Source organism: Saccostrea cucullata, unplaced genomic scaffold (genome assembly GCF_032062105.1).
Source record: "Saccostrea cucullata isolate Sc308-1 unplaced genomic scaffold, CSIRO_AGI_Scuc_v1 ctg143, whole genome shotgun sequence".
NCBI lineage: Eukaryota > Metazoa > Mollusca > Bivalvia > Ostreida > Ostreidae > Saccostrea > Saccostrea cuccullata.
In genome coordinates this window covers 444,713-472,509 of record NW_026937256.1, presented here as the reverse complement: position 1 = coordinate 472,509, position 27,797 = coordinate 444,713, and the positions used below count along the sequence as shown (strand labels likewise).

The window sequence follows — 27,797 nt, the reverse complement described above, 5'->3', positions numbered from 1 at the left end:
ATATTCCGAGCTCCGTGCTTAAAGTCTGTTGCAGGAATGGAAACCTTTCACGAAGCTTCATTTTGTGACATACATTTTTTTCTCTCTCTCGGCAAGCTGTGTACATTCTTTATTTATATTTTCTACTGCGGCGTTTTTAAAATGATCTAATCAATGGTAGGTCATAATATATAAGGTCATGTTGAAATCGATTCGTCGCAAAACATTTCTGCAGTTTATGTGTAATTGCTGTGATGTTCTTAACTTTTTGCCAAAGAAAGTAAAGAAAAAAATTCCCTGAGGGTTCGATGATGCAAATCAAAACTTTTTGTTATGTGTAGAATACTACAGCATCAGTAATCATGGATCTTGATGCTATAAATCTACAGTTGCATTAAAACCTCTTCAAAAACCATCTTCATGATACCAACAACGTCATAAACAATGGAAAAAATGAAAAGCATTCCGAAAAAAGTAATCCCTGCGTGCGGTCAGAAAGATGAAATAGTGGAATAAAGCGGTGTGGATGTCACTGTGTGTATCGATGTTATCACGGAACTAACGCCAATTATTGGTAACCGTCTGAATAGACTACAAGTGCATGTTCTGTGCATCCATAACCAAAACGATCTGAAAAATTCCGGGATATATGTGGTACTATTGACAGAGACCGGCAGAAAACGTGCCAAAGACAATTGTTCCTGACAGGCGAGTGAGATAGCCATGGAAAAAGATGCATCTCTTTTAGCTGAAAGACAGTTGTTCTGAATTGTTAATATTCTTTAAATCCCTATCGGTTTTTAGAGGTATATGTGATGCTAACAATTCCTTTCTATCGGTTTTCACTGTTTGCTGTGACATTTACGTGACTACTTCATATATGCAATTGCTTCGTCAAAGAGAATGGAGAAGTGGATCGCGTTGTGTCATTCTTCGTTTGTGGATCACCAAGGTGCTGGTCGGATACTATTTGTGACCCCCAACTACTCTAAACTCCCTGTTTTCGTCAACTTCTAAACAGATAAAATGTCCGGCTGTTCTGTATTGGGAATTTTTATCTTTTACGATGTTCAACGTAAGACTGGCAAATCGAGTTCTCTGTATTTGAGGAGCAGATAAAACGAAGATAAAGTCTCTGTTATCTCTATGCTGAGTGCAATACTGGGTAAATGTTTGTCTGTACCCGATTAGATCCAGATTTTCCGTTTGTTGTGTTCCCGATTGTCCCCATTTGCTGTCCAGGTCTACCAGATTAAACCACTGCATGGAAATACTTCAAACATAGCTTCGCCATGCATCTCTGCATCCTGGAGGTGCTAATTTTATTAACCCTGCTACTGATGTATGGAGGGATATCTCAATCAGTATGTCCCCCACCATGTTTTTGTTCCTACCCGGAAATTGTGGAGTGCTCAGGAAAGAATTTGACCATAATCCCCAATACGATGGCTGCTGATATTAAAAAGCTGTAAGTATTTCAGTTATTTAAAGCGCTTTTCTGGAGAAATTACAATTATTGAACGAAATAATAAAAAATCTGTATAGTTTTAACTGCAGTGCTAAAGCAGAGAGTAAAACGATACTGGCAGAATAATTAATTATTTACAGAATCTTCTGGTATAATGCATATTTTTGAAGAAATCACCGCACATTTAAACATGTGCTTGATTTAATAAGTCATTATATCAAAAAATGTGTTTGGAATAGCCTTTCAAATGAATTCTGAAACAGGTATGCAGATACACTGGCTCTTTCCGATGAACTGACAGTAACATTCACTCTTGATAAATTAGCTTCTCAGAAAAGCAAGTATCCGCTGGGTAACCTCGAACACTCGGTTAAACAACGTTATTTTATTTTGGTGAGTGGTTGTTACACTTGCTAAATTAAGTTTCAATATCTTGTTTTACCCTGGCAAACCCCAGCTCTTGTCTGCATCCGACTATCTTTTACCTCATTTTTAAGTCGGAACCGACTAACATTATTATTATGGTTCTTATTGCAAGCTTTCATTCAAAGGTTTACTCGATATTTTGCAGCAAAATAATGAAATGTTCAAAATAAATTAAAACTAGTATAAGTTTTTGAAAGTCTTACAGAATTTTAAAAATATTTTACAAATGAAAATTCTGATATATATTACATGTATATTGTACGAAAAAAAATTGTAAGCAAATAATGTATATCATTGTTCTTTTTATTAAAAAAAGACAAGCTTATAAATCTTTTAAGTAGCTTGTAATTATATTAAGAACATTTAATAATTTTCATATTTGATATTAATAGAAAATGCGATGTTTAAATAATGACTTAAAATAATAATAAAAAAAATGACTCGAGAGAAAAGAATTTGAGGCACATTCTCGTAATAAGACTATGTTTGATTTGCGGAAACAATTGTGATTCCTTGCAAGGGTCTCTGAAAGTACATTGCGTACGATTTTTTTTTTGAATCTGTTATGATAAACTTTCCTTTTATTCTCAGTTCAACGCTATTTCTTGGTGTAATACTTTAGCAATGTAATACAATTTGGGGCTATTATACAGCTAGAGCGACTGAAAACAATGACGTAACTATTAGGGCCTACAATATTCATAGTAAACTCAGCATAATTACATCAAGATTATAAAGAATATCGGTGGAGGACACCAATTAACTCCCCGGAGCACGTTAACTCTATGAGATCGCCGCTTTTAACGTCTTTCTTGTATCAGAATCGTATTTTTGCGCCCCTAATACCTCCAGTAATTGATTGTGGTGAAAGATTAGAGATCTATTTACTTATAGATTGGCCATGTTTCTTCAATTGGACCTTGTCGATTTTTCTGACATGCACTTTGTCGTTTATTTATTGATGCTCTGCTGTCAATAATAATAACAACAAAATCAACGGTATTGATTTCTTTGCAAAATGACTATGCATTTATTTTATTGAAATTTATTTTCCGGATTTTTTTTTTGAAACGAATTGCTTAAGCTTTTTAATTTATTGTCACATCAGAATCACAGAAATAGTCGCTCTAGATACAGCATATATTTTTATAAAACAAGAATAAATTAATAAACAAACTGCCAATAACTGAGTCATTAGGGTAAAGATCAGAGAGGAAGATATAGTGCATAGAAAATCAATAAAAAGGAACTTACTGCAAAATTTAGATTATCATGATTGTAATTTTCATCATCTAGCTGTGGGATTAAGTCGACATTCCATGGCTCATTAAAACGTGTTACGGCCTGCAGAGTCGATTTAGTGCTGGTGTCATTGCTCTCTGTCTAGTCACGGGGATCAGAAGAACAGTGTATAGGGTGTCAAGTCATGCACTGATTTAACACTTTGCTTGAGCTGCATCTAAGAACGACAAGTACAAGTCCTATCAACACTGAATTTTTTTTTGGTAATTGATGCTTAATGCCTGACGTACGAGGGCTGTTCAATAAATAATGTCCTGAGCTCTATGACATACAACATAGAAATCATACTTTCTCTCATTATTAAATCTTTAATAAATTGATAACAGTTTATGTGACCACTTTTCATCACAAGGTTCATCATTGTGAGAAGCTGGAAAACAAGGGCTATTCGAGACACGGCATTAAAAATGAATGGTAAAGAATCAGTAAACTAGAGTGAAGTTAAACGCTTCATTAAAGCTACTGTAAAACTGGTAAAGAATCCCAAAGAAATATTAATTGAAATATGTGAAATCTACAGCAACCAATATGTGTTTTATAGACACATGTGGATTTCAATGAACAAAACTTATATAATTGTCATCAAAAATGGATAAAGTCCTTGGCGACAAGGACTTACAACATATGTACTGTTTGCGAATATTCAACAAATTATGACTGATTATGTTTGATTGACTATAAGACTAATAGCAAATTTGATAGGCATCATTTTGGTAGTAGTTCACATTGTTTTAAAGAAACATTTGACAGTGAACAAGCTTAATACTAAATGGCCACCCTATGTTTTGAAAAAATGAATGAAAACGACAGCGTGTAAGAATATCTAAACAGTTATTTTTAAAAATCGAAAATTGTACTTATCCACGTTTGTCTGAAATTCAACCAGATAATGAAACTTGAATCCATTGCTTTAAACCCTCAAAACAAATTTACAATAAGATGCACTTGACAAAAATAGCAGAGGCGTGAGAAGAGCAAAGACTTGCAAGAGCACAAAAACAGTTTTATATATGCTATTTTCTTAAATATAAGTGGTCTTGTTATTTAAATTCTTATTCGGGGAGGCAGTTGAATTTCTGGAGTAGTCTAGAAAGCAATTTTTTGCAAAAAATCGAAAGGTTTATAAGAGGAAGGAACCAGAATCAGGAATCCACTACGTTAAATTTCTTCATGACAGCGTCCAAACCCACAGGCCATGAAGAGTAAGGAGTTTTTGGGATAAAGAGAAAGTTAATGTTTTGTCACACCAACAATTTTCGCAAGATATTTCAATCTTTGACCTGTTTCATTTCCCAAACTTGAAAAAAAAAACACCTCCCAGAAAGAAAAAAACAAGTACAAGAAATCATAGATCAATCATATTCCAGTATATGAAGGGCTATACTCAAAAATGTGTTCTAAAATCAATCAGAAATTGGATAAAAATGTTATGGACATCTGTTTTAATCAAAAGAAAATATCTAAGTGAAATCATTGAGACTAAATAATTGAAAAGCGTTTTTTGTTTCTTTCCGAGCACCGAGGACATTATTTATTGAACAGACCTCGTATATACAAAGGATTTTCTCTGATTCCTGAAATCATTTGGGAATAACTTCTATTGAAAATTAAAGGTGCATTTATATAAGATATAGATGTAACTATAATATATAGAATTAATACTCACAATACCACAAATCAAACTTGATTTGTAGCTTTTGAATCCCAATCAGTACATTACAACTTTCATTTATAATACCAGAATGAAAGCCGTAAATTAGTCATTCAACAGTTATTTTACATTACAAAAACAATAACTCTACAACAAAAAATAATTACTCTATAACATAACAACACTTACAGTAAATATGTACAACCCAATACATGTAACATAACAACACTTACAGTAAATATGTACAACCCAATACATGTAACAGTATTTATACAATATACAAACAGTAACAATACAACATTACAATAATAACTAAAACAAAGGAGCAGTTACTGAACTATACAACATTGCAACAGTAATTATACAACATAGTTACAGTTACTGTGCAACAACAGTAACTACACAACATTACAAGAGAAATTATACAGCATACAAACAGTAACTATACAATACAAGAGTTATTCTACAATATAACAACGAAAACTTTGCAACACACACTTCACTAAGATTTTAAACTACACATTCCATCACAGACAGTAACCATACTGTCTGCCATTACCGATAACCTAATTCCATATTTGTATCTTATTAATCCACCTTCTGATACTAATAATCCATCTGTTACTTTACAACCTATTATATTCAACTATTCCATCTACACTCAGTAACTATACAATCATATTATCAATGTACAATAAACAATAAGTCTCAGTTATTGTACAATCCAACATCTGTAACTTCATATTAATTACAGCCCACTATTGATGACTTTTATAGTCCCAAGTCGGTAACTATGTATTTCTTCCTTATTTACTTTTTATCAGAACAGTGTGATCCACATCTATTCAACGATCTACTTAATAAACGATCTAAGTTTTACCTGTCGTAACGAAAAATTCACTGGTAAAATAGTGATTCAATAAAAATATCAACCTTATATTTTAACCGAGTTTGAACTTATTTGAACTATTAAATTTGACTCTTAAGCAATATATATTGATTTGTCTTGAATAAAATTTATTGGGAGTCAGACTGGAATTATGTGACAGACCGCTTAGCTTTTTCATCCTTCCTTTCATTTCAGATATTTATAGGTTTCTCTTACAGTTCACCTGCTATCATTTGTCAACAATTATTTTATAACACCCTATCATATGACGTCACGTCCGGGTATGCATTGTAGATTTCCGGGATAAGAGAAATATGAATTGAGGTTACATCGTTCGTACAAAATGTTCATGAAAGCGCAATATCGATGACACAATTCCGTGAGAAGTCTTAATATCTAGGATTTCCAAGCTCTAAGCTGTAACTATATTAACTGACATAAAAGCAATGGATCTTGAACAAGTTGTTTTCTGTTGATTTATTTAACACAATAGCGAAAATTGATAACCGAAGCCATAGTGGATAAGACTCGGTGAAGTATTTTAAAAGAAAGATCAAAATTGAAGTGTTGATCACAATATGCCAAATGCTAGTAATGAAAAACATAGAAAAAACGGTCTTAGTTAAATAGGGTGTATTATACTGGGAATAAAAAAAAAGAACATATACAAAATTGGGGAAAATTTTTAATAGCCCTTTTCCTTTGAAAATCGCTAGTATGGACCATCAATGGCATTCATTAAAGATGACTCAATGAAAAATAAGGTCTGTGTAGAACTGCAAGTCTGCTATGTAAATAATTAATACATCTTCGTCAAAGAACTCAGCTAACCCTATAATAGCTGTAGTTGAATTTTAATTTTTTTTGCTTTCCCGGTCTTCACAATATCTGCCCTAATGCCAGAAAAAAATCTTTTTAGTGTAATTTTCTTTTCATGATTTTTCTTTTTTTTTCATTAATATATAATTCTGTATTATGATAAGGTAGCCTGTTTATTAGTACTGATAATACAATACATATGCGATTCCACCCTTATCATCCTAAAATATGATGACAATGTTCATTTTAAAATTAACATTCACTATTTTATCATGTACTACCAGGTTTCACATATCGATGTGATTTTCATTCATGTATGCTCGATAGCAACGAACAAGTGGTGAACTCAGTATAAAGACATGACAGAAGCTACTACATGTACACTTTTTCTAAATAAGTATATTTTACTGACTATTGATGTTTTAACCAATTATCAACCAATGTACATAACAAAAAATTCATCGCAAAGTTTCCCTATTTTATTAGCAATATTTTACTATCACCTGCATATTGTGTCATCAATGTATGTCTTCCAATTGTCCAACTGATTCTGTAGACAAGGGATGTACCGTTAATCTTTGAACTGAGGAGGACTATTTACAAATAAGTTGATGATACAGGTGTTTCATCTTTTTTCGTTTAACAGCCACTATTTTTATGACTCTAATGTTTGTAAATGTAATATTCTTCAATATAGAGGCTTCCTTTGGTCATAATCACAGACCTTGCATCTCTTCAATCCGAATTACAAAAATGAAATTGGCATACATTAAAAAATAAAGGCGTGGGACTCCTTGCATCATTTTACAGACCGAATAACGAATTCAGACATTTGGCCTCCGTGCTTGACCTTGATATTCACGGAATCTGAAGAAGACATTGACTTTATACCATATGCAAACGGAATTCGGGATTCAATTTTTGTTCTCTCTCTCTCTCTCTCTCTCTCTCTCTCTCAGTGAAAAACAGAGAGATAAAATTCTAAGAATGTTGACTGCGAGCTAGTTTTGTTTCTGGTATTGCATTTACATTTAATATAACCCACGTATTATTGTATGTATTCAGCACAATTTACAAATACGACTACGAATCATTTATGAATCACTATAGAAACTTCAATTTGTTTCAATTATGCTTAATTGCAATTTATTGTTTTAGAAGGAACTCGTATTTCTGTATTAATTTCAAGGAAAACCCACTCATTTGACCATTTAATATTTTTTCATTGGAAACTCAAAATTTTGAACCGGTCCTGAAGTCTGAACTTTGTTAAAATTGATTAATTAAAATAACATGAATAGATAAAATATAAAATAAATGAATTAAGAAAACAGAAGAAAACGGAATTTCGTTAAAAATATTAATGTCATCTAAGTATGATAAGTTCCACTGTAAAAGAGTATGTTAAAAAAGTATCGATTGTACTTATTGTTTTGAGGAAAATAATGAAAGAGCACTTTATCCAAAATGCATGCTTTAACTTTTTACATACCAAGTTTAGCAAACAATTATTCAGTTGAAATTATATATATATAAAAAAAAAGAAAATGGAAATAAAGAAGAAATGCTAGGTGGACGATACCAATTTTAATTTTATTTTCCAGAGACCTGAGCATGAACAACCTGACATTGCTGCCAGACCATGCCTTTTCACGATACAAACACCTAAAGGCCTTGTAAGTAGTGTTAAGGATCGGTTTTATTTCAGAAAATAACACTTGCAAAACTGAACAACATTTCAAATAACAATGCAATCAAATGGTAGATTAAACTAAAATAGAAGAGTTTCATAAAAGTGTCTTTGGAATGACATTTCTACAGAAGAATTTAAAGATACAAACTCTAACCACAAAAGAAACAATTTGAAACAAAAAGACATTGGGGCTAGTAAATATTACTTAAGGGAATGAAGATATCTATATTTAAATGTTTTCATTTATTGTATTTACATAATAACACAGACGAAAAGAGATTGGGGGACACATTGACAAAGTTGATAGCAGCCCTGTTTGCTGCGATGCATATATGAATTGTATTTTTATTTAATTAAGGATGGTAATGCGAAGCATGCAATATGAAAAAAAACATGATTATATTCAAAAGTGGAAACAAACTGCTATATTGAATTAGAGTAAAATAAAGAACATTTCAAACAGGAATGTCGAAATTTACAGAAAAAGTCTATAACAGGAAACGTAAATAGAAAAAAAAAATATTTATAACCATATTTTATCAAAGTCAAAAATTTCACCATAGACTAATAGAATTTTCCATATTCTTTTATAGACGTCTGGCCGGAAATGGAATATCCGCAATATCTGAAACAGCATTCTTTTTCTTGCACAATTTGGAGTCCTTGTAAGTTGGAATTATTTGCATAATAGCCACTTTGTTATTTTTATTTTTAGATCAAAGTACAGCACATAGATCTGCTCTTTATTCTAAGACAGTCCAAAAATTACCCTTTGAAATATTACAAGAGGTTTATACATGAATTGTTCTCTGAGAATTCATTATTTTCATAATAATTTCAAACTACTTGCTGCTATCTTTCCTAATCCTTTTGGGCCAATTAAAAAATAAAATAATAATCATTGTTTTCATCTGTCTTTTTGGCAAAAAAAAAAAAACAAAAAAAAAAAAACCAACCAATGCTGGGACAGCGAAGATATTAGCAAATTCATGAAAGTGCCCCCATCCCCCAAGACGCTAATTCGAACCAATGTTATGTTGATTTTTTAAAATTATCTTCTTGACGTTTTAAACGACAGCAAGATTAACAGAATATAGACAATTTTCACATATAAAAAATTCACAGATTAAATGAAATGAATAAAATAATGTATAATTCTATTCATTATTATTTAATACATGTAATTTTTCTATAACTTGATATTTTTTTACCAGGTTCCTTATGGGGAATAATTTGACGTCTCTCCATGGTTCTATTTTCCAGCATCTTTACAGACTAACAGAACTGTAAGTTTATCATGTTATACCCGGTATTATATATTATTATTATAGATCTACACTGGCTGCATGAACTTTAAGTATATAATACACAGATGTTATTCACCAATAAACAGAGATATGATATGTCAGTTTTGAATATTTTTAATATCTCAAAGAACCAAAATGAATTTGAACTATCATATATTTATATTGGGTTTTAAAACTTCATAAGAATCCCCACAAGCCAAAATATATTTTGAGAATCTTGAACAAAACAAATTGTTTACAAATCTCTAAGTATTTTTTCTTGAGGAAAGTAGTAAAGATGAGTAATATCTGTAGATTTATATTTATATTGGATTCCGAAACTTAGTAAAAGTCTTTACAAACAAAGATACATAGCGGGTTCCAGTAAATGTTCAACCAAGCCTCTTTCTATATTCCTTACTAAAATATTAACAGTAGTGAAGAATAAACTCCAAGAGTACTGTGCAACAATATATTCAAGAAGTGGTGTAAATCAGATGTGGATATTTAAAGATTCCAGGGAACTTTTGGACAAATTGAAATCAAAAGATTTTACCAAAATCAACAGCTTAAAAACTTACGACTTTTTAACTTTATACAAAACCATTCCCCACGATAAATTAAAGTCCAGGCTTTTTGATATCATTGACATCTGCTTTTTCAATAAAAATGAAACTCGTAAATTTACTTAACTTACTTACTTAACTTGCAAAATTATTTTGTTATAAACATTCTGATTGTACGCACAAGTACTCTGAAGTTGACATAAAAAGAATGCTTGAGTTTCTGATTGACAATATCTATGGTTGTTTTGGAGACTAGGTCTTCAAACACTCTATTTGAATTCCCAAGGGTATCAATTGGCCCCGTTATTAGTAGACCTATTTTTGTATTCATTGAATATTGAAGCAGAATTGAAGCAGGTTTTGTGCAAAATCTTATGCGTAAGAAGAAAACACTTGCTGCGGCCTTCAATTCCACATTTAGGTATATCGACGACGTATTGTCAATTAACAATGCTAATTTTCATTCGTATGTCGATACGATATACATGTATCCTGGTGAGCTTGAAATAATAGATACCACAGATTCAGATTCATCTGTTTTATATTTGGATATTTTACTTGAAAAAGACGTTAATATAAGGGATATATCGAATCAACGTAGGAATGAAAAAGAAAAAAAAAAGAATTTTGTTAATTGATAAACGTAGTCGATATATCTAAATATTGAAGAATGTCAAAATAATAGCAGTTTAGAAATAAAATGCTTCATATGTTGGTGTCATATTACCATTATTATCCCTTTTCTTGTAAAATATACTTACTTGAAACAAATTGTTCAGGAAGTGTTACGCTTTCGATATTTTCCATTTCGAGTTTAAATAGATAAATCGAATCAAAGTAGGAATGAAAAATAGAGAAAAGAAACAGGTATCATTTTACCAAGAAACTCAGAAAAAATAGGGGCAAATAGAAATCAAAATACTCCTGTTACTCATGTAGAGAATACCCAAATTGCCTGTGCTTATGAAGACCATTGCACCAATATTTCTATAGACTGACACTCGGTGTTTTGTAAGTAATTTAATGTAAATCTTCAGAGACTAGCGCAACTGTAACAACCTTGTGTAACTTCTATTCAAACTAAGGGCGGGAGATATTGACGTTATAGAACCCTTTCCTGTGAACACTTTTTAGTTCCATTTATATAAGATTACCAACCGATGAAACCAATGATCTTACTTTCAGATTTAATGTTATTGAATTACCTTTAAAAAGACAGTCGTGATTTTTGTAAGGAAATGTGTTCACGTGTTTAGATATATCAAGTTCTGGTATTTATACGATACTTAATTGATGGAGGAAAGATCAAAGTCATATAGTGTACTATAACAAGTATCATCCAGACCACTAATGACACAGCAGAAATGCATCCACTTCAGTAATCTTCTAAGATCAGTTGAGTTGACGTACATTACTGTTGAGTTGACGTACATTACGTACAGTATAATGGATATATTTTATTCCCAATTTTCCATTCATTTCATTTTTATTCATTCCAATATATTCGTTTGGAAATGTCAACATTTATTTAATAGAAATGAATTAAAATCAGGATTTACAAAGCTAATACAATACTTACTAGAATCATAAATCTAATTTTGCAAGAAACGTAATTAAGATATGATAGTCTATGGTAATTATGACATTTTTTTAATGCAAAAGGTGAAGATAAAGAATATTGATCGATCTTTTTAAAAAATCCATAAATAAAACAAACATGTTCCGGGTTTTTTTATCATTGTCTTCTACACGAGAAGAAGAAAACTCTTGCATTAGCCTTCCACAAAACAATTGGATAAAATATTTTATCAAATAACAATAGTTATTTTCATTCATATTTTAGCTCGACATATACCAGTGAACTCGAAATGAAAGACAAAGTAGAGTTTGTCAAATCTGTTTAATTTAGATGTTTTGTGACTATAAACGATAAAGGCCAACTTATAACGGAAAAGTCAGACAAACAGGATGACCAGCTTTTCAATCGTCAATCCTTTCCTAATCAATATCGTAATATTCCAACAACATCTGCATATTGTGTTTACATCTTCTAAATGATTCAATATGCATCTTCGCTAGCCAAGGGTTTCTGATACGCTACTCTCCTCATAAACCCTTGGCATACGGTGAAGTCAAAAGACGGGATTGTTTTCGTCACGTGATCTTGAATCTATCAGGTACGCACAGATTGCGTCATCGACAGAAATACAGACGCATGTTTAAAAAGAAATTAAATTAAATTTTTTTCAAGAATAATTTAGAAGCAATAATTGAGTAATGTTTATTTATTACTTATAGTACAAATCGTAAGCTTCAATATAGATTCTTAATCACATATTTAGAAGATATTGGATGACACCATAGCTATTCATAGAATTGCATGTTATCTTACGGATCGTTGTTTACTTGCGTTTTTCAATTCCGATATTAAAGAGTCAAGAAGTATCCCGAACGCAAATATCGTCATTTACAAAAAACAATTGATGATTGGTCGACAGGTGTGTACTGAAATCCAATCAGAACTCTGGAAAAAAATCCCGATTTTTATGAACACCGTAGGCCAAGGGTTTATGTGGAGAGTAGCGTATCAGAAACCCTTGGCTAGCGAAGATGTTCAATACGAAGAGCATGGTCTAAGAACGACTTTTAAAACTGAGGCAAGCTACTAAGAAACTAAAGGTACTGTGAGCAATGAGCTCACAAAGAGATACCCCCGCCTCCCATATGAATATAATGGCAGTGTCCATGTTTTGCTGTGGGAAACCCAAAATATGTGTCGGATCAAAAAGTAAAATAGAAGGTACACAATGGCAATACGTAATAAAGATTCTTTGAAAGTTTCATCAAATTACATTCAGTGGTATGAGAGAAGTTGCGAATAAGACGTGGGTACCCCAAAGCGTAACAGACGGACGGACGGACAGACAGAAGGACGTACAGACGGACGGACATACCGATTACTATATACCCTCCTGCTTTTCAAGCGGGGGTTATAATAAATTGATGTTACAAGGATTTCCAGAACTTTGTTTAAAGTTAGCTTTTGCGTATTACATGTACCAGGTATATGGTCTTTGTGATAACTTAAAACATTGTTTATATATACAGTCTATCGATTTTTTTTTTTTTTGTGAGACATGTTGCATGCCATTTGTTATGTTATTATTTTTTGCTAAATTTGACTGTTGAGTATTCCATTTACCGGCTACCTAGTGCTCACGTCAGTGTTAACAAACTACAGTAGGGATGCTCACTCTTCCTTGGCTCCTGATCCCACCTGTGGTGTATCCAGGGTTAATGTTCTGTTCTGTTCACTATTTGTTTTGTTCACTGGATTGGATATTGATCATTGCTTGTCATTTTCATATTTTACAATTTAATTTCTGGTTTATGTGGTGAAAGAAACGTAAAGATAATTAATTTAGCTTTAAATGACATTTTATGTGTTTCCAATCTGACTTGCGTAGCATGAAATCTAAGCAAGAAACTTTGAGTTTTCTCTTATTGAAGCTAACAAAGACTTGAAATAAAATGCCTATGTCTCTGTCATCTGTTCTCCTTTTAAAAATCGTGTTTTTGAAATGTGATTTTTAGTCTCGAAAGGTTAAAGTTAAATTGAAAAAAAGTGTTTTGACCTGATTCTCGTTTTTCTCTCCATTACGAAATATAAAGATAACCAATCATTCAATCTAAAGAGTTAAGAAAAAAAAACTCAGAGCTAGGATCAGGTGCCATTAAGGAGTAAGCATCCAAATCGACCTGACACACCTACCGTGTGGACCTTGACAAGATCGGTGAAAAAAAAAGCATTAGACAATTCATTGTGAAAATAGTGTGAAAAAAAGATAGATTATGACGTCCTTGCATAAGACAGTATTTGATTAAAGCATATTTTATTGCTCAATGCAAACATTGTATATTGTAAAATCACATATTTATGAGGGGTCAAATTTTCGTGGTTTGAGGAAAATATATTTGTTCATGGGGATTTGATTTCGTGGTTGATGAATTGTTCAGTAGTAATATATGTGAAAATTTGCATTTCATGGTGGAAATAAATTCATTAGTCTCTTCGTTCTCAGAAAACCACGAAAATTAAACTCCCACAAAAAATTTGTAATTCCACAGTATCTAATAGCAATCTATTCAACAAAATATACAATAATCATTTAATTGTATCAAGAATATATTAACATATTTTTTTCAAAAAATTAAGAACCTTAATATTATCAAAGTATGTGTAATTTGTGTCACCTGTCACACGTAAGGGAATGCCTCAAAAAACTAACAGTATAAAGATTTCTTATATTTAATCATTAAGGTTTTTGGATGCCAATAAGATCGCCTCTATATCCAGTAGTGCTTTTGATGGCCTGTTTGGGTTGTTATTTCTACGACTGGACGCCAATAATCTCACTGAGATTCCACAGGAAGCTCTAGCCAGACTAGAACGACTTCAAGCGCTGTAAGTATGACGTCATTTCCTGTACAGGTGGAAGAAGGTTTAATTCACTGTAATTTTTATTTTGTTGCAAAGAGTGGAGAGGATGTACTGCTATCTAGTATGAAGTCGAATTATAGAGCATTTCCTTCTTCCTCTGGTTTAATATGCATGCAGACTTTAGTAAAAATGTTGGGATTAAATACGTTAAATCGGAAGATGGTATTCCTCATACATTAAGTACAACACAACTGAGATAAATTGCATAAAACACTACACAAGGCAGGGAGTGGAATGCACCAGAGTCGACGTTAATGGGATAAAGGTCCAGAGGAGGAAAAAAAATCGTATTCTAGTTTCATAAATATGTTAAAAGGAAAGTTACTTTTAACATATTTATGAAGCCAGAATACGATGGGGTTTTTTTTCTCTAACAATTATTGCTATTTTTCATGGATTACACTACTTTTAGCATCCTCTTCTGGACCTTTATCCCATAAAAGTCGATTCTGGTGCATTCCACTCCCTGCCATGTGTACATTTTTTATACAATTTATCTCAGGAAACGCAAAAAGAGGGTAAAATGTGTAAAGACAGCCATACGTCAAGATATAATTTCTATATCTTAGCAAAATATAGGTATAGACACAATCTCTCTCTCTCTCTCTCTCTCTCTCTCTCTCTCTCTCTCTCTCTCTCTCTCTCTCTCTCTCTCTCCAACAAACCAGACTCAGCATAGAATCTGAGTAAATGGGAAAGAGGATGGACGTGTCATTAATAGGAACGGTTTTCTAGATTCATGTTAGGACAAAATAATCTTTTGTCGCATTTATTACACTGGTCATATTTCTAGGTAGAAAAATATTGTCTAGAAAAGTCATTTTCTAATACATTTCAGTTTTAGAAAAATAAAAAGTTTGTTAGTTTATATAAATTTCAGATAAAATACTAGTCCATTTCATCATATGCATATCATTTTAATTGATATTGAGCACAATGCAGTAATTTCAACTTAACATTATATATACAGTAAAACTCGGCTATAACGAAGTCACTGGGACCTATGAAATTACTTCGTTATATCCGTAATTCGTTATATCCATACAATGGATTCATTAAATTCATATAGCTGGGGATTCAAAATAAATTCGCTATATCCATATTCGTACTAAACGAGTTTTGCTGTATATATATATTTCTTTTTCAGAGACTTGTCTGTCAACAAAATTCAGCAAATTAAAGACTTTGCTTTTTCCAACAACACTAACCTAGGGTCATTGTAAGTGAAGTATCATTTATGTTTCATTATGATATATTTATCATTTATGTACATGTATGTCATGCCTCTTAGCTTAAAATAATCAATGTCATTAAAATTGGACTTTTTTCTTTCAGAAAGTATTCAAGTTAGTACAAAAATGCTGCTATCTTAATATTGTTGCTAAAACGATTATGATTCGTTTAAAGAGCTTCCTCCAAGAAATCCTACTAGAAATTCATACTACATAGTAATTCCCCTGTTTTAAACTTTTAAATGAAACTGGCGACCGTAAGTTGTAAAATCAAATTGTGATGCATGTCATCTAATTCTTGTGATAAAACGCTATCTTGTGACATATATTTGATAATTGCTTATCAAGTGTATGTTCATTGAAGATTTTTTAAAGTGGGCTTCATCATAACCTCACTGTTTACAATGTTATATGTATGTTTATCATGAACATCGTAGGTAATTTGTCTTTCATACTGAGAAGACAGAATAAGAGGAGTATATCAGTAAACATACTTATTGTTTCACTTTAAGAACCGCTCCTTTTGAACAAACATTTGATAATAATGAAAAAATCAACAATTAAATTGAAACAACAACTATATATTTGAAGAAAAAAAATTATTTTCAAGCATATATTCACTAACAAATTCTATTTTCAAATGTCCACAAAAAAATGTTTAAGCTAATTACAATGTCAGGGTATAAGTATTGCTTTTTAACAAAATATCTCCATATAAACAAGTATTATACATGTAAATACATCTGTACGCTTTTCTGTTTTCAGTCTGGTAAAAATTCACAGACTAAAAGCACGAAAGTGGCACAATTTCTAGATCAGGACTAATTGTATGACCGACCCTTTAATGAAATCAATGATATCAATCACGCGAGTCGCGATGAAAACCTAATTCCTTGAAGCAACGACGCAATTTGAATCCCACATAGTGAGAAAAACTGAAAAAAATTGAATAGAAAAGTGGATTCTTGGCGTTCATTTGTGTATTAACCCTGTTAAGAGAACTGTTATTAACCGTTTTTACCGTTGATTTCTTATTGGTAACATTTAATCCTGATTCTGAACCAAAAAAAAAAAAGATTATATATCAATATATTTGGTCCTTAAATTTTCTACAGAAAGTGTACTAAATGACATAGAAGTAGATGAGGACAAACTAAAATAATAGTGTAATTTGTCAATCTGTGATATTGTAAATGCAATAATGGTCACATAGTGTTTATCATTAATCAACGAACAATGTTCATAACATTGCAAATTATCGACCATTTTATGAATCGAAAATATATGAAAACCCGAACCCGATATTCCGGATGATTAATCTGATGCTAAATATTGAAAATGGTTGTTTTATGCCTTCTTCGTCATAAAAAGACAAAACAATGTCTATTAATTTTTTTTTCATTAGTTTGAAAAAGAAATAAATGGTACTAGAAGCAAAATCCTCTGTCTGCCTTTCTTGTACCAACAACAGTGTTGACGCCATCCTGATATTTTTAAAATCAATTTATCTACACTTTATACAACAATTCCTCACGAAAAATTAAAATCGAGACTTTTTGTTATCACAGACATCTACTTCATATATGAAAACTGTTGATCTGGAAAATATTCACATCTTGTGATTGGTCATCAGCCAAATTTTAAAAGCCATTTTAAAAAATCCTGCTTTGGGATTGGTAAGATGCTCAGAATGACCATATTTTTGGTAGATAGAAACTATCATTTACTAGTATACATTTTATATATAACAAAAGCAATGCTATGCAAACGTGAAATTTAGAAAAAAAACCGACACACAACTACTCTGAAGATGATAATTATATAAGGATGCTGGAGGTCCTCAATGACAACAGTTATGTAGTCTTCGGAAACTAAGTTTTCCAACCAAATGTTTGAATTCCGATGGACACTTATTGTATTCCTTTATAAGCTTACCTGTTTTTATATTCCAGTGAAGCGGAATTTATTCAAAAACTTCTACATAAGAATAACAAAAATTCACTAGTTGTTGCCTTCAATTGGACATTTAGATATATCTATGATGTTTCATCAACTAACAATAGTTGTGGACTCAATTTATCCCTGTGAACTTAAAATTAAAAGACATATCATATAGTCTATCATACCTGTTTCATAATTGGACGTTTTACTGACTATAGACGACAAGGACCAACTAACTAAATTATAAGGCAAAGAGATGACTTCAGCTTTTACATCGCCGACTTTCCATATTTTCCACTTTCACCTGCCTATGGTGTTTATGTTTCCTAACATATTCGGATCTTAAGAGCTTGCTTTGATTAGGTGAATCAGGCGATGTTACAGGAATTTTAACAATTTTGTTTCATCTGAAATTTATGTTAGCAATTGCTAGCTTCTCTCTATCAAAAATGGTCTTTTTACAAAAAATTACAATGCCAAAAACCGGATTTTTTTTTTTTTTTAATAAAATACATTTTGTTTTTCTTCTTTATTTATCGGAGATTAAGCGCTTTCAAGCCACATTGAAATTTCATACCTTAATTGCATTAAAGGATATCAAGTTGGTACAGAAGTAAATGTTAAATGGTTGATATATTAATATTTTCCCATATGTACATGCATCAAAAATGTGTTTTATTATCCTGTGAATTTGGGCACATTTTTTGCCAAGTAAATTTATATCGACTAACATACAGTATACAACCTTTTAATGGGTTATTTGTCATGTTTTGAAAATCAAATTGTGGGACGAGGAATTGTGGGACGAGGAAACCGGTTCCTTCGATGATACTGTATAAACCGAGGTCCCGTGTCGTAGTAGGTGGAACGGAAATGATCCCCCACTGCTCAATGGCCGTAAGTGTCGAGTTAAGGTCTTAAGTGGTGGCATTTCCATTTGAGTGAAAATTTCTCGCGAGGGACGTTAAATAACAATAAAAAAAATATCGAATAAATTAAGTGCTATTTGGTGGGAGGAAATGTACCATTTAGAAAATGGCACAAAATACCCAGATATACGACATATGTCAATATGTCTACTAATCATATGAATATCCCTGTTACTCAAGTGAAAAAAATCGGAAAGGTTTGTATACATTCAGACCATGTTTTGAATTTCTTTTTCAAGAATTTATTTAGCATTTCGACTGATAGGTATTCTTGTTTACAAGGGAAAAAATATATACATGTGCTACATTATCTATAAGCTGCATCAAATAGCAGATTAGAACAATTACTTTGGTCGCATTATCTCCTCACACTGAAGTCTTGAAAATCATGAACTCTGTCATAAAGTTTAAATATGTTTATTTCATTGTTACACATTTACTAAGCTTCTGAAGCTAAAATCTTTGTTTATCTTACAAAGGGCTCTCCATGACAACAGGATTTCTGTGATTCGTTACCATGCTTTTGAGGGATTAAATGTACTCACAAGTTTGTACGTACCTTGATTTTGAACATTTGATATTTTTAGTAAGTTTCTTTAGACGTACGTTTGAAATACCCTTCATCATTTAATACTTATTACAGTCGCCTTTTATTTGAACAGAGAATTACAGCGGAATCGACTGACGCACGTTCCCGCCGGAATCATGACCCTCCCTGACCTTATGGACCTGTGAGTGGCTTTCTTGTTATGCATTGTAAACATGATTACCGATCTACAAATTGAAGTGGCTCATATCACGAAAATCCACTTATTTAATCAACCATATGAAATGAGTGTGACGAACTGTCTAATAATTTGTAATTGATGTTAGCATAAAAGCAATTCAATATAGACAGGTAATTACTGTTGAATGGTGTTTATGTCTAGCTATACTCTAACCATAGTAAGACTATCTTCTATGTTTTTCAGAAATCTGGAAAATAATCGAATCCAGTTTATACCAAGTCACGTGTTTCAGCTGAATAAAAACCTGAGAGATATTAAACTCCGCGGCAATCCTATATCATCCTTCGGACTCAACACTTTCCAGGGACTTCATTATCTAAGAGAGTTGTATGGCTCATTTAGAAGATATTTTAAATAATTATCAATTAATCATATCTGATTATTAGTTTTGTGAGGTCGTAAATGTCAATTTCAAAAAAAAATAATTGAATTAGTTAATACTAATTTTACGTAAGATCATTTTATAGAAGTAAAACATTCATACAGTCAGATAGGGAAATTAACTTTAAAAAGTACACACTTGTATAATAAAGCATTGTCTCGTCATTTAAAAATATCCATCCTTGGAGATATTTCATGCAAATTTGGAAAGAGGCTAATATTATGTAAGCAAAACCTATCAATAATAATATCGTTTGTATTATTATAAATAATAAATTCTCTTGTCAGAGTCGTATATTTTCACAATTAATTTTAATATTCATACATTGTATGATCATTAAATTAACCTCAACATTTTAGAAAAAGGTTTTTTTTTTCAATTTTGAAAAATATAAAATTTGAGATATTTTGTGACCGACCACATATTCATAAAACTTGATCTTTCTTTTCGTGTTATCTTCGTAATATCATCGATTTTTTGGATACATTTTTTAAACTTACGGAAGCACTGAGGAATAAATGTTACAGAAAAGTAACCGAAAAACTAAATTGCTTCCAAATTGCTAATAAATCAGCACCACGCGTAAAAAACACTGAAAAAAATGAGCATTATCATTACAATCTAAAACAGAAACACAATGAACATCATTACTGCCTCGCTAATTAAGGGTTGTCTCAAAAATAAATCATTCTATCTTGTAGAACTATATCGGAAGCCCGCGACCTGGAACATTTCCCTAACGTCACGGGCTGCAAGAGCCTACAGCTTCTCAGGTTGGATAGAGCTAGTATTTCTGAAGTTCCAGCAGACCTTTGTCGGACCCTTCCAGATCTTTTCACGCTGTAATACAGTAGTTCATAATTAGCAACTTAAAAGCACGTGTTCATCTTTCTTTTTTTTTTAAAAACCAAAAAAAAAAAAAAAAAGTAATGTAAGCGGATTGTTGTCATAAATTTCAGAATTCTGAATACTATTTTATTGTTTTAAAGTTCTTTTTATATCATTGTCGTTTTTTCTTGGTACTTTGTGAATGATTGTTCTATTTCAGAGATTTGCATTCCAATAAATTATCAAGGATTCCAGACTTGGAACATTGTTACAATCTGAAGCAATTGTGAGTCATTTTCTCAGCTATTTACTGCTACATCCCTAATTTTGCCATAAAACAATTAACAACCTTTTATTCCACAACTAATAAGGTTTTTATGAAGCAAATGGTCTGAAACCTGAATACATTTTCTCTTTAAAGAAATCTCGGCAGCAATAAGATAGCATCACTTGAAGGAAGTCCATTTATGAACGCAACTCGTTTACAAGACCTGACATTATCTCACAACTTTATACCATACATTGGAAACGGTGCATTCAAAGGACTGAGGAAACTAGAGTACTTGTAAGCAGAAGCTTTTTGCGTTTTACCCAATAACTGAATGGCTGATTGATGATAAATAGTTATCACGTCATAAAACCCGAGAGTCTGATTAAATATACCATTAGAACGATTGTCCTGGTTTCACTTGTATTTTTTTAGTGCTGTTACTAGGAATTGACATGATTGAGGAACATTTATAAAAGAGTCCTGAAATAACAGTTTAGGTTATATTATTGCAGCACCTAATTATTCGATCTTCATGTCTACTAAAAATAACAGCAATTTTTAATTCACCTGAGCCAAAGGCTCCAGCCAGCTTTTCTGATCGAATTTTTTCGTTGTCTAGCTGACTGTTCGTATGCTATAATTATTCACTTTTTACATTTTAAAAATTCTTTTCCAGAATCACTTACAACCAAACTATGTACATAGTATCCTTGGATACAAGAATATCAAGTTTGTGTATGTGAAAAATGGAGATAATGAATATTCAAGTTTAAATGTCTGTTCAAACAATACAAATCAGGAGCAGAGCAAACATGGTCCACTAAAATATTAGAGGTGGGATCAGGTGCCATTAATGAGCAGCACCCCTATCGATCTTTCCGTTTTAATATGTGTTTGTTGTCATGATCGGGAATTAATGGAAAAATCCGAAGCCAATGCAGCGTTTAAATATAATGGCCTAACAATAAGTACATGTATGAAAAACAGCCATCAGCATTTGATTTAATGATAGATTGTATTTGCGGATAAGGTTATTGGATTGACCATAGAACTTGCATAGAACTTGCAAAATGGCTACTTTAAACAAGACTGTTGTTATTCTTGTTCCATCAACTTGTTTGTCAGTAATTTATCATGCTCTTGCATATCGAACCAACTGAGAGATATAAAGTTAAACCAATATACAGATTCTTGTACTATTGGTATATTTCTACATGAGTAGGGGAAGATGACAGTAGAAAAGCTGAAGTCATCACGTTTATCATAAAGTCTTGTTGTTATATGTAGGCTACCATTAACACCTTACGACTGTTAATGGTTGTGACTAAGATTACGTCTCTGAGTAATGTTCAAAAGTCCCATCACGTTCACATTATTGCCACACTAGATTGGAAACATAATGCACTTTGCCCTTACATCTATTTGAAGGGTCAAGTTTTCTTCTAAGAGTGTTACAGTAATCGAGAAAAGGCAAAGTAAGTGTGCAGCAATGTAAAAACCTCTGTTCTCTAATTCAACTGGGCAAGAAAAGATGCTTTAAAAAACGTACGTTAAAAATGCCTGACATGTATTTGAGTTTGTTCAACTCACGAAAAACCGAGGTAGAATGGGATAACTACAGGTTATGCAGAGAATATACAAATAAATTTTGAAAAATCTTCTCAATAACAACAGGTTTAGGGTCATGATTAGGCAAATTAAAACACTAGAACCCTCGGAGTACCATAACTATTCAACTTGATATGCTTTCATTTGTAGTTAAGATTCTAATACATGTACTAGTATTTAAACCATGATTCTCCGTGAGCTATTCTTGAGAATAAGATTATTTTAAAATTCTTTTTTATTCCTTAGTAAAACTCTCATCTCTTACAGCACCATTTAATAAATACAAGCATAGTTCAACTTTGTTCAAGTCCCAGGGATCCCAGGGATCCCAGGGATCCCAGGGACCAAAAATGAAAACCAAGGTTAAATGTGATAATATTCACATATATAGCTAAGATCCTGAATAGTAGCTAGAATATATGACCTCTTGTGCAACTCAGTTGACAATGTTTTAAGGAATGAAAAATTGTAATCTTGCCCTCAACTACATGCAATATTTGTTTAATCCTATTGAATGTTATAAAAGTAAACCCAACAGACAAAGCAATTCCATTGACTTTGTGATTTGTACATACATATTATTCACCAACGTTATGTGTATATGTTTTCTATTAATGTGATTATCTTCTTTTTTTTCCAGAGATTTACAATCCAATCAGATAACCGGGATAGAACCACTTGCTTTCAAGCCTCTAGAATCTTTAATTGATCTGTAAGTTATTTGTTTATATGTAATTCCCGTTTTTACTCAACCACGAATTTTTTTTTCCAGAAAGCAGGCGTTTATGAATACACTTATCTCTTCTAAGTTGTTTTCTTCAAAATAAATTTTTCATAACTTTAAAAAGTATCCCAAACAACGTTTCAAATGGACATAAATTTGCATAATGCGTTTCATAAAAGTTATAACCTTAAACTGTTCCAGAAATCTAGCCGAGAACACATTTTCAAGACTTCCCACAGAAGGGCTGAGCCGCCTTAAATTTTTGAAGACGTTTCACAACACGAACTTACAGGAACGCATTGACCCAGAGAATCTTCCCAACATTCAGAACCTTGTTTTATCATATGCCTATCATTGTTGTAGCTTCATCAACGCCAGAAAGGCTGATGTAAGTAACAGGTAAAACGCGGGATCATTTAATGGGGAAAGGAGTTAAAAGTGGAGGAAATAGGGTTAAGGGGTGGCGACGGAATAGGGAAAGTTTGAAAGTTAGGGCAAGTAGGGTTAGAGTACCAGTAAGGCAAACACTCTCGATGACATTTTGCATAATCTTGTAATTTATCTAAACATAAATGTTACTTTTGATTTGGACAAGATCTTTGACTTTTATGCCCTTTTTTCTATCTTTCATTCCATTTCGTCTACTTCCTTGCTTCCTGTAATGATAATATGTTTAGATGAAGTCATGTATACATTGGATTAATTAAAGTTTTCACCAAAAATGCATAATTGCTTCAAATGTATTTCATTCGTGTACAAAATATATCAAATATTAAAATCTTCAACAAACATATCAATTAAATAATTTTTAAATATTAGTTGACGAGTTTATTTATTTTTACTGTGCATTGTTATGAATGATAGATGTTCATATCTAGTTGATGTAGTTTGATTTCAAGGGTGGGTCAAAAGTTGCAGTAGATGAAGAAGTGATTTGGCTGCACACTCCAAACAAAACAGATCACAGTTTGTGGGACCACCAGACGTTCTTTTCTCTCGGTAATACCCTTATATCTGTTTGGGGAGAACTATATGCTAAATTATTTTAAAGTAAAAATACAATGACGTATTATTTTGATATGTCTTTATTTTCTTATTACTATAAATATACAAAATCCTTGATATTCTCTATAGAAAACCATACGTTGGACTTCCCTAACTATTTTGAGGATTACGACATACAGTTTCCCACTTTTGACGGGGACAGTAAGATTCCCTCCCTGGAGGCTATTCCCACAGATTCCATGGCACGAGTCCACCCACCGATCAAGTGTACACCGGTACCAGGTGAGACAAAATAAGCCTTCAAACATAATCAACAGAATGAATAATGCTACATATATTATCCTATTTTAGCCAAGTGCTGTCTGTAGCTGTCTAAAGAAAGTTAACTCTAGTAATTGTTAAAAGTATTGAATAAACTAGCTACTTATTTTTGCTTATAATTTTTTTACTTACCAACCCTATACATGTTTATTATTAGTATATAATATGCAAATACACTTACCAAACAACACAAAAATATTTCTACATAACTATATATAAGATATATATAAACAACACAAAAATATTTCTACATAACTATATATAATATAGTGACATAGTTTTTGAATGAGAAGACACAGAATTAATTAAATCTCAGGGAGAAGAAGTTATATTATTCTTTTTTCTTGCCTTATATCAAATCATTATAACTGCAATTTTTTTAAGACATCACCCTATCATGAAAAAGTTTTTCAATGTCAAATATTAAATTTTTACAATGTCAGGTCCCTTCCTACCCTGTGATGACCTCTTTGGATGGTGGTCCCTCCGCTGTGGGGTGTGGATTGTTTTCCTCTTGGCTGTCGTGGGAAATGGCATCGTTCTCTTTGTCTCAATCACGGCCAGATCCAAGATGTCCATGGATGTCCCCAGATTTCTTATTTGTAATTTAGCATGTGCAGACTTTATGATGGGAGCATATCTTGGAATATTGGCCATTCTTGATGCCTCAACACTTGGTATGCCATTTTTTTCTATGCATACCAAATTTCAAACAAAACTCGCAATTCATAACGTCACTGAGTAAAAGTTTTAACAATGTTTTACTATGCTCTTTTCTCTCCAGATGAATTTCAGTTCTACGCTATAAAATGGCAGCGCTGTGGCGGTTGTCTCACGGCTGGTTTCCTGGGTATTGTCTCCAGCATGCTAAGTGTCTTTACTCTCACTGTGATCACCGTGGAAAGATTCTACGCCATTTCTAATGCAATGCAGATAAACAAACGAATACGGCTCAAACAAGCAGGTGCTTTTCCTTTATTTTCTGACATTGCCGATTTCGTTACACTTATTTGAATTCCTACATCTCAAAAATTTCTTTCCATTTTTTGTCTTTCAAAAACTTTGTATTTTGATTATTTAAATCAATAACCTTAATATAATGTATATAGAAAATGTTAATGCATAAGTACCTCTCTTTCATCAATTATTTATTTTTTCTTTTATGAGATACCACTTTTTTTAAAGAAAAAGTGTGGATTGCTTTTTTCTAGGAATAATAATGACAGTTGGTTGGATTTTCTCGATTTCCAATGCCACTTTGCCTTTTTTTGGAATCAGTGATTATAGAAAATTTGCCATATGCCTTCCATTTGAAACATCAGACAATGCTTCCTTAGGTAATATGCGATTGGGACATCAAGCACTGCCATTCTGAGTCTATGAAAATTAAAATCATATTACATGTATATTGTGAATGTGCATTTTTTAAATTACCATCGTAATTGTAGTTTGTCCGCAAAATCTTTATGCTTGTTTGTTTTATTGATATTTTCCTCTGTTACTAAATTCAATGTTAATATTTTTGTTTTTAATTTTTCAGCTTATGTGTGTTTTCTGATGTTCTTCAACGCTGTGTCTTTCATCATCATTGTGATTTGTTACATTAAGATGTATTGTTCTATCATGGGATCCAATGCATGGAATTCCAAAGATTTTCGTATTGCTAAACGAATGGCTATCCTCGTATTCACAGATTTTCTGTGTTGGGCTCCAATAATTTTCTTCTCTATCACTGCCGCCTTCGGAAAGAATCTAATTGGCCTTAATGAGGCAAAAGTGCTGACTATCTTCGTTTTACCTTTAAACAGTTGTGCAAATCCATTTCTTTATGCCATTTTCACAAAACAGTTTAAAAGAGATTGTGTGAAACTGTGTAGAAGGATTGAGGAATCTTCCTTGACTCGCAGTTTTTCAAATCTCAATAGCCGAAGAGTGTCCTTTGGTTCCTCGTGGAGACAATCTCAGTTTCAGAGTCCATTCCAAACAGAGAAACGTAGCAGTATTACCAATTCTGTATCTGCTGGCAGCGTTGGTGTTGGAACTAATCAACAACAGGAGACTAACAGTGGCTTGTTCGAAAACAACGAAAAATGTAAAGTGGGTGAAATGATGTACAGTATTGCTGAAAATAATCATCAAAAGGAAACGAGATTGCCCGAGCTTGTCAATCAAAATGTTAAAACTTCGACAGGTGGGGGTACTGGTCCGGACAGGGCTATTGTCATTCATTTAAATGACCAGAAAGATAAGATTTTGCAAGTTCATACGAAAAAAAGTGAAAAGTGTCAAGAAGGTTCAAGCCGCAAATCCCATCCAAAACGTCTACACACTCGTGCGACTCCAGTTAGGAATGCCAATGATGAAGACGTATCATCGGAAGAGGATAATGATGAGGCACTGCTTAGGCAAGTTACTGATATGCCAAAACGATCTTTTATGGATCATTTTAAGAAACGCAAGGTAAAAAACGATTGCCTTGGTTTGACTTCATTGTTGATAAAACAGCATGGACGATCAGCCCCCAATGTTCAAATGCCCGAAAACAAAGGAACTCTTCTTCTTCCTACTACAAACAGCACTGATAAAACTTCACATATAAATGAATGGAGAAAATCTTCACATTTGAATTACATAATGAGCAATTCGCAAGACATGGAACAAAAGTTTCCATCTTATAAATCTAACAGTTTAGTAGACTTAAACTTCGCCAGAAAGGGATTCGAAGGATCCCCCTGTAAGAGGCGAAGTTTATCGTCACATCATGAGGGGTACTTGATGTTAAAGAACAGTAATAGAGATTCTGCATACGAGGATGAAGAGGAAATGCTGGAATATAATAACTGTAAAACATTTAAAATGAGTCACTCCAAACCCGTGACACCTCAACACATGTCGGAATTACCTTACTCTGACGAACTTCATAACTGTGAGAAGAGACAAACGATGGCTGACATCTGTCAATCAACTGCCAGCGAACGCAGTCAGTTGCTTTCTGTGTCAAACACTTGTTCCCCTAGACGGGAAGTATGTGATAAAGAAAGTGGTTTCAGTTCCGAGGCTTAGCTTCACTGAAAAGGAGTATAATATCGTCCTGACTAGGTGCTGAATATTCGAGAGTTACGACAATGAAAATGATTGAAAACTTAACTTTTCCCGATGCCTTTTAATAAATAAAAAAAGAAGTAGTA

At 32.5% G+C, this 27,797-nt stretch overlaps 1 protein-coding gene across 2 annotated transcripts; it reads left to right on the top strand.

Annotated features, from left to right (window-relative positions):
• The first annotated feature begins 278 nt into the window (after positions 1 to 278).
• On the top strand, positions 279 to 27,797 carry LOC134247634 (leucine-rich repeat-containing G-protein coupled receptor 5-like). Of its 2 annotated transcripts, none has more exons than XM_062729967.1 (20): positions 279 to 1,447; positions 8,139 to 8,210; positions 8,821 to 8,892; positions 9,442 to 9,513; positions 14,401 to 14,544; positions 15,728 to 15,799; positions 19,162 to 19,233; positions 19,345 to 19,413; positions 19,654 to 19,797; positions 20,554 to 20,694; positions 20,901 to 20,966; positions 21,102 to 21,245; positions 23,200 to 23,271; positions 23,485 to 23,671; positions 24,183 to 24,282; positions 24,418 to 24,570; positions 25,053 to 25,286; positions 25,394 to 25,573; positions 25,821 to 25,946; positions 26,150 to 27,797. In XM_062729967.1, the coding sequence occupies exons 1-20, from the start codon at positions 1,272 to 1,274 to the stop codon at positions 27,670 to 27,672; spliced, it is 3,819 nt and encodes a 1,272-aa protein (XP_062585951.1). In that variant the 5' UTR covers positions 279 to 1,271; the 3' UTR covers positions 27,673 to 27,797. The 2 variants fall into 2 exon arrangements, with proteins under 2 accessions (XP_062585951.1, XP_062585950.1); XM_062729966.1 differs by having other exon boundaries at positions 24,171 to 24,282.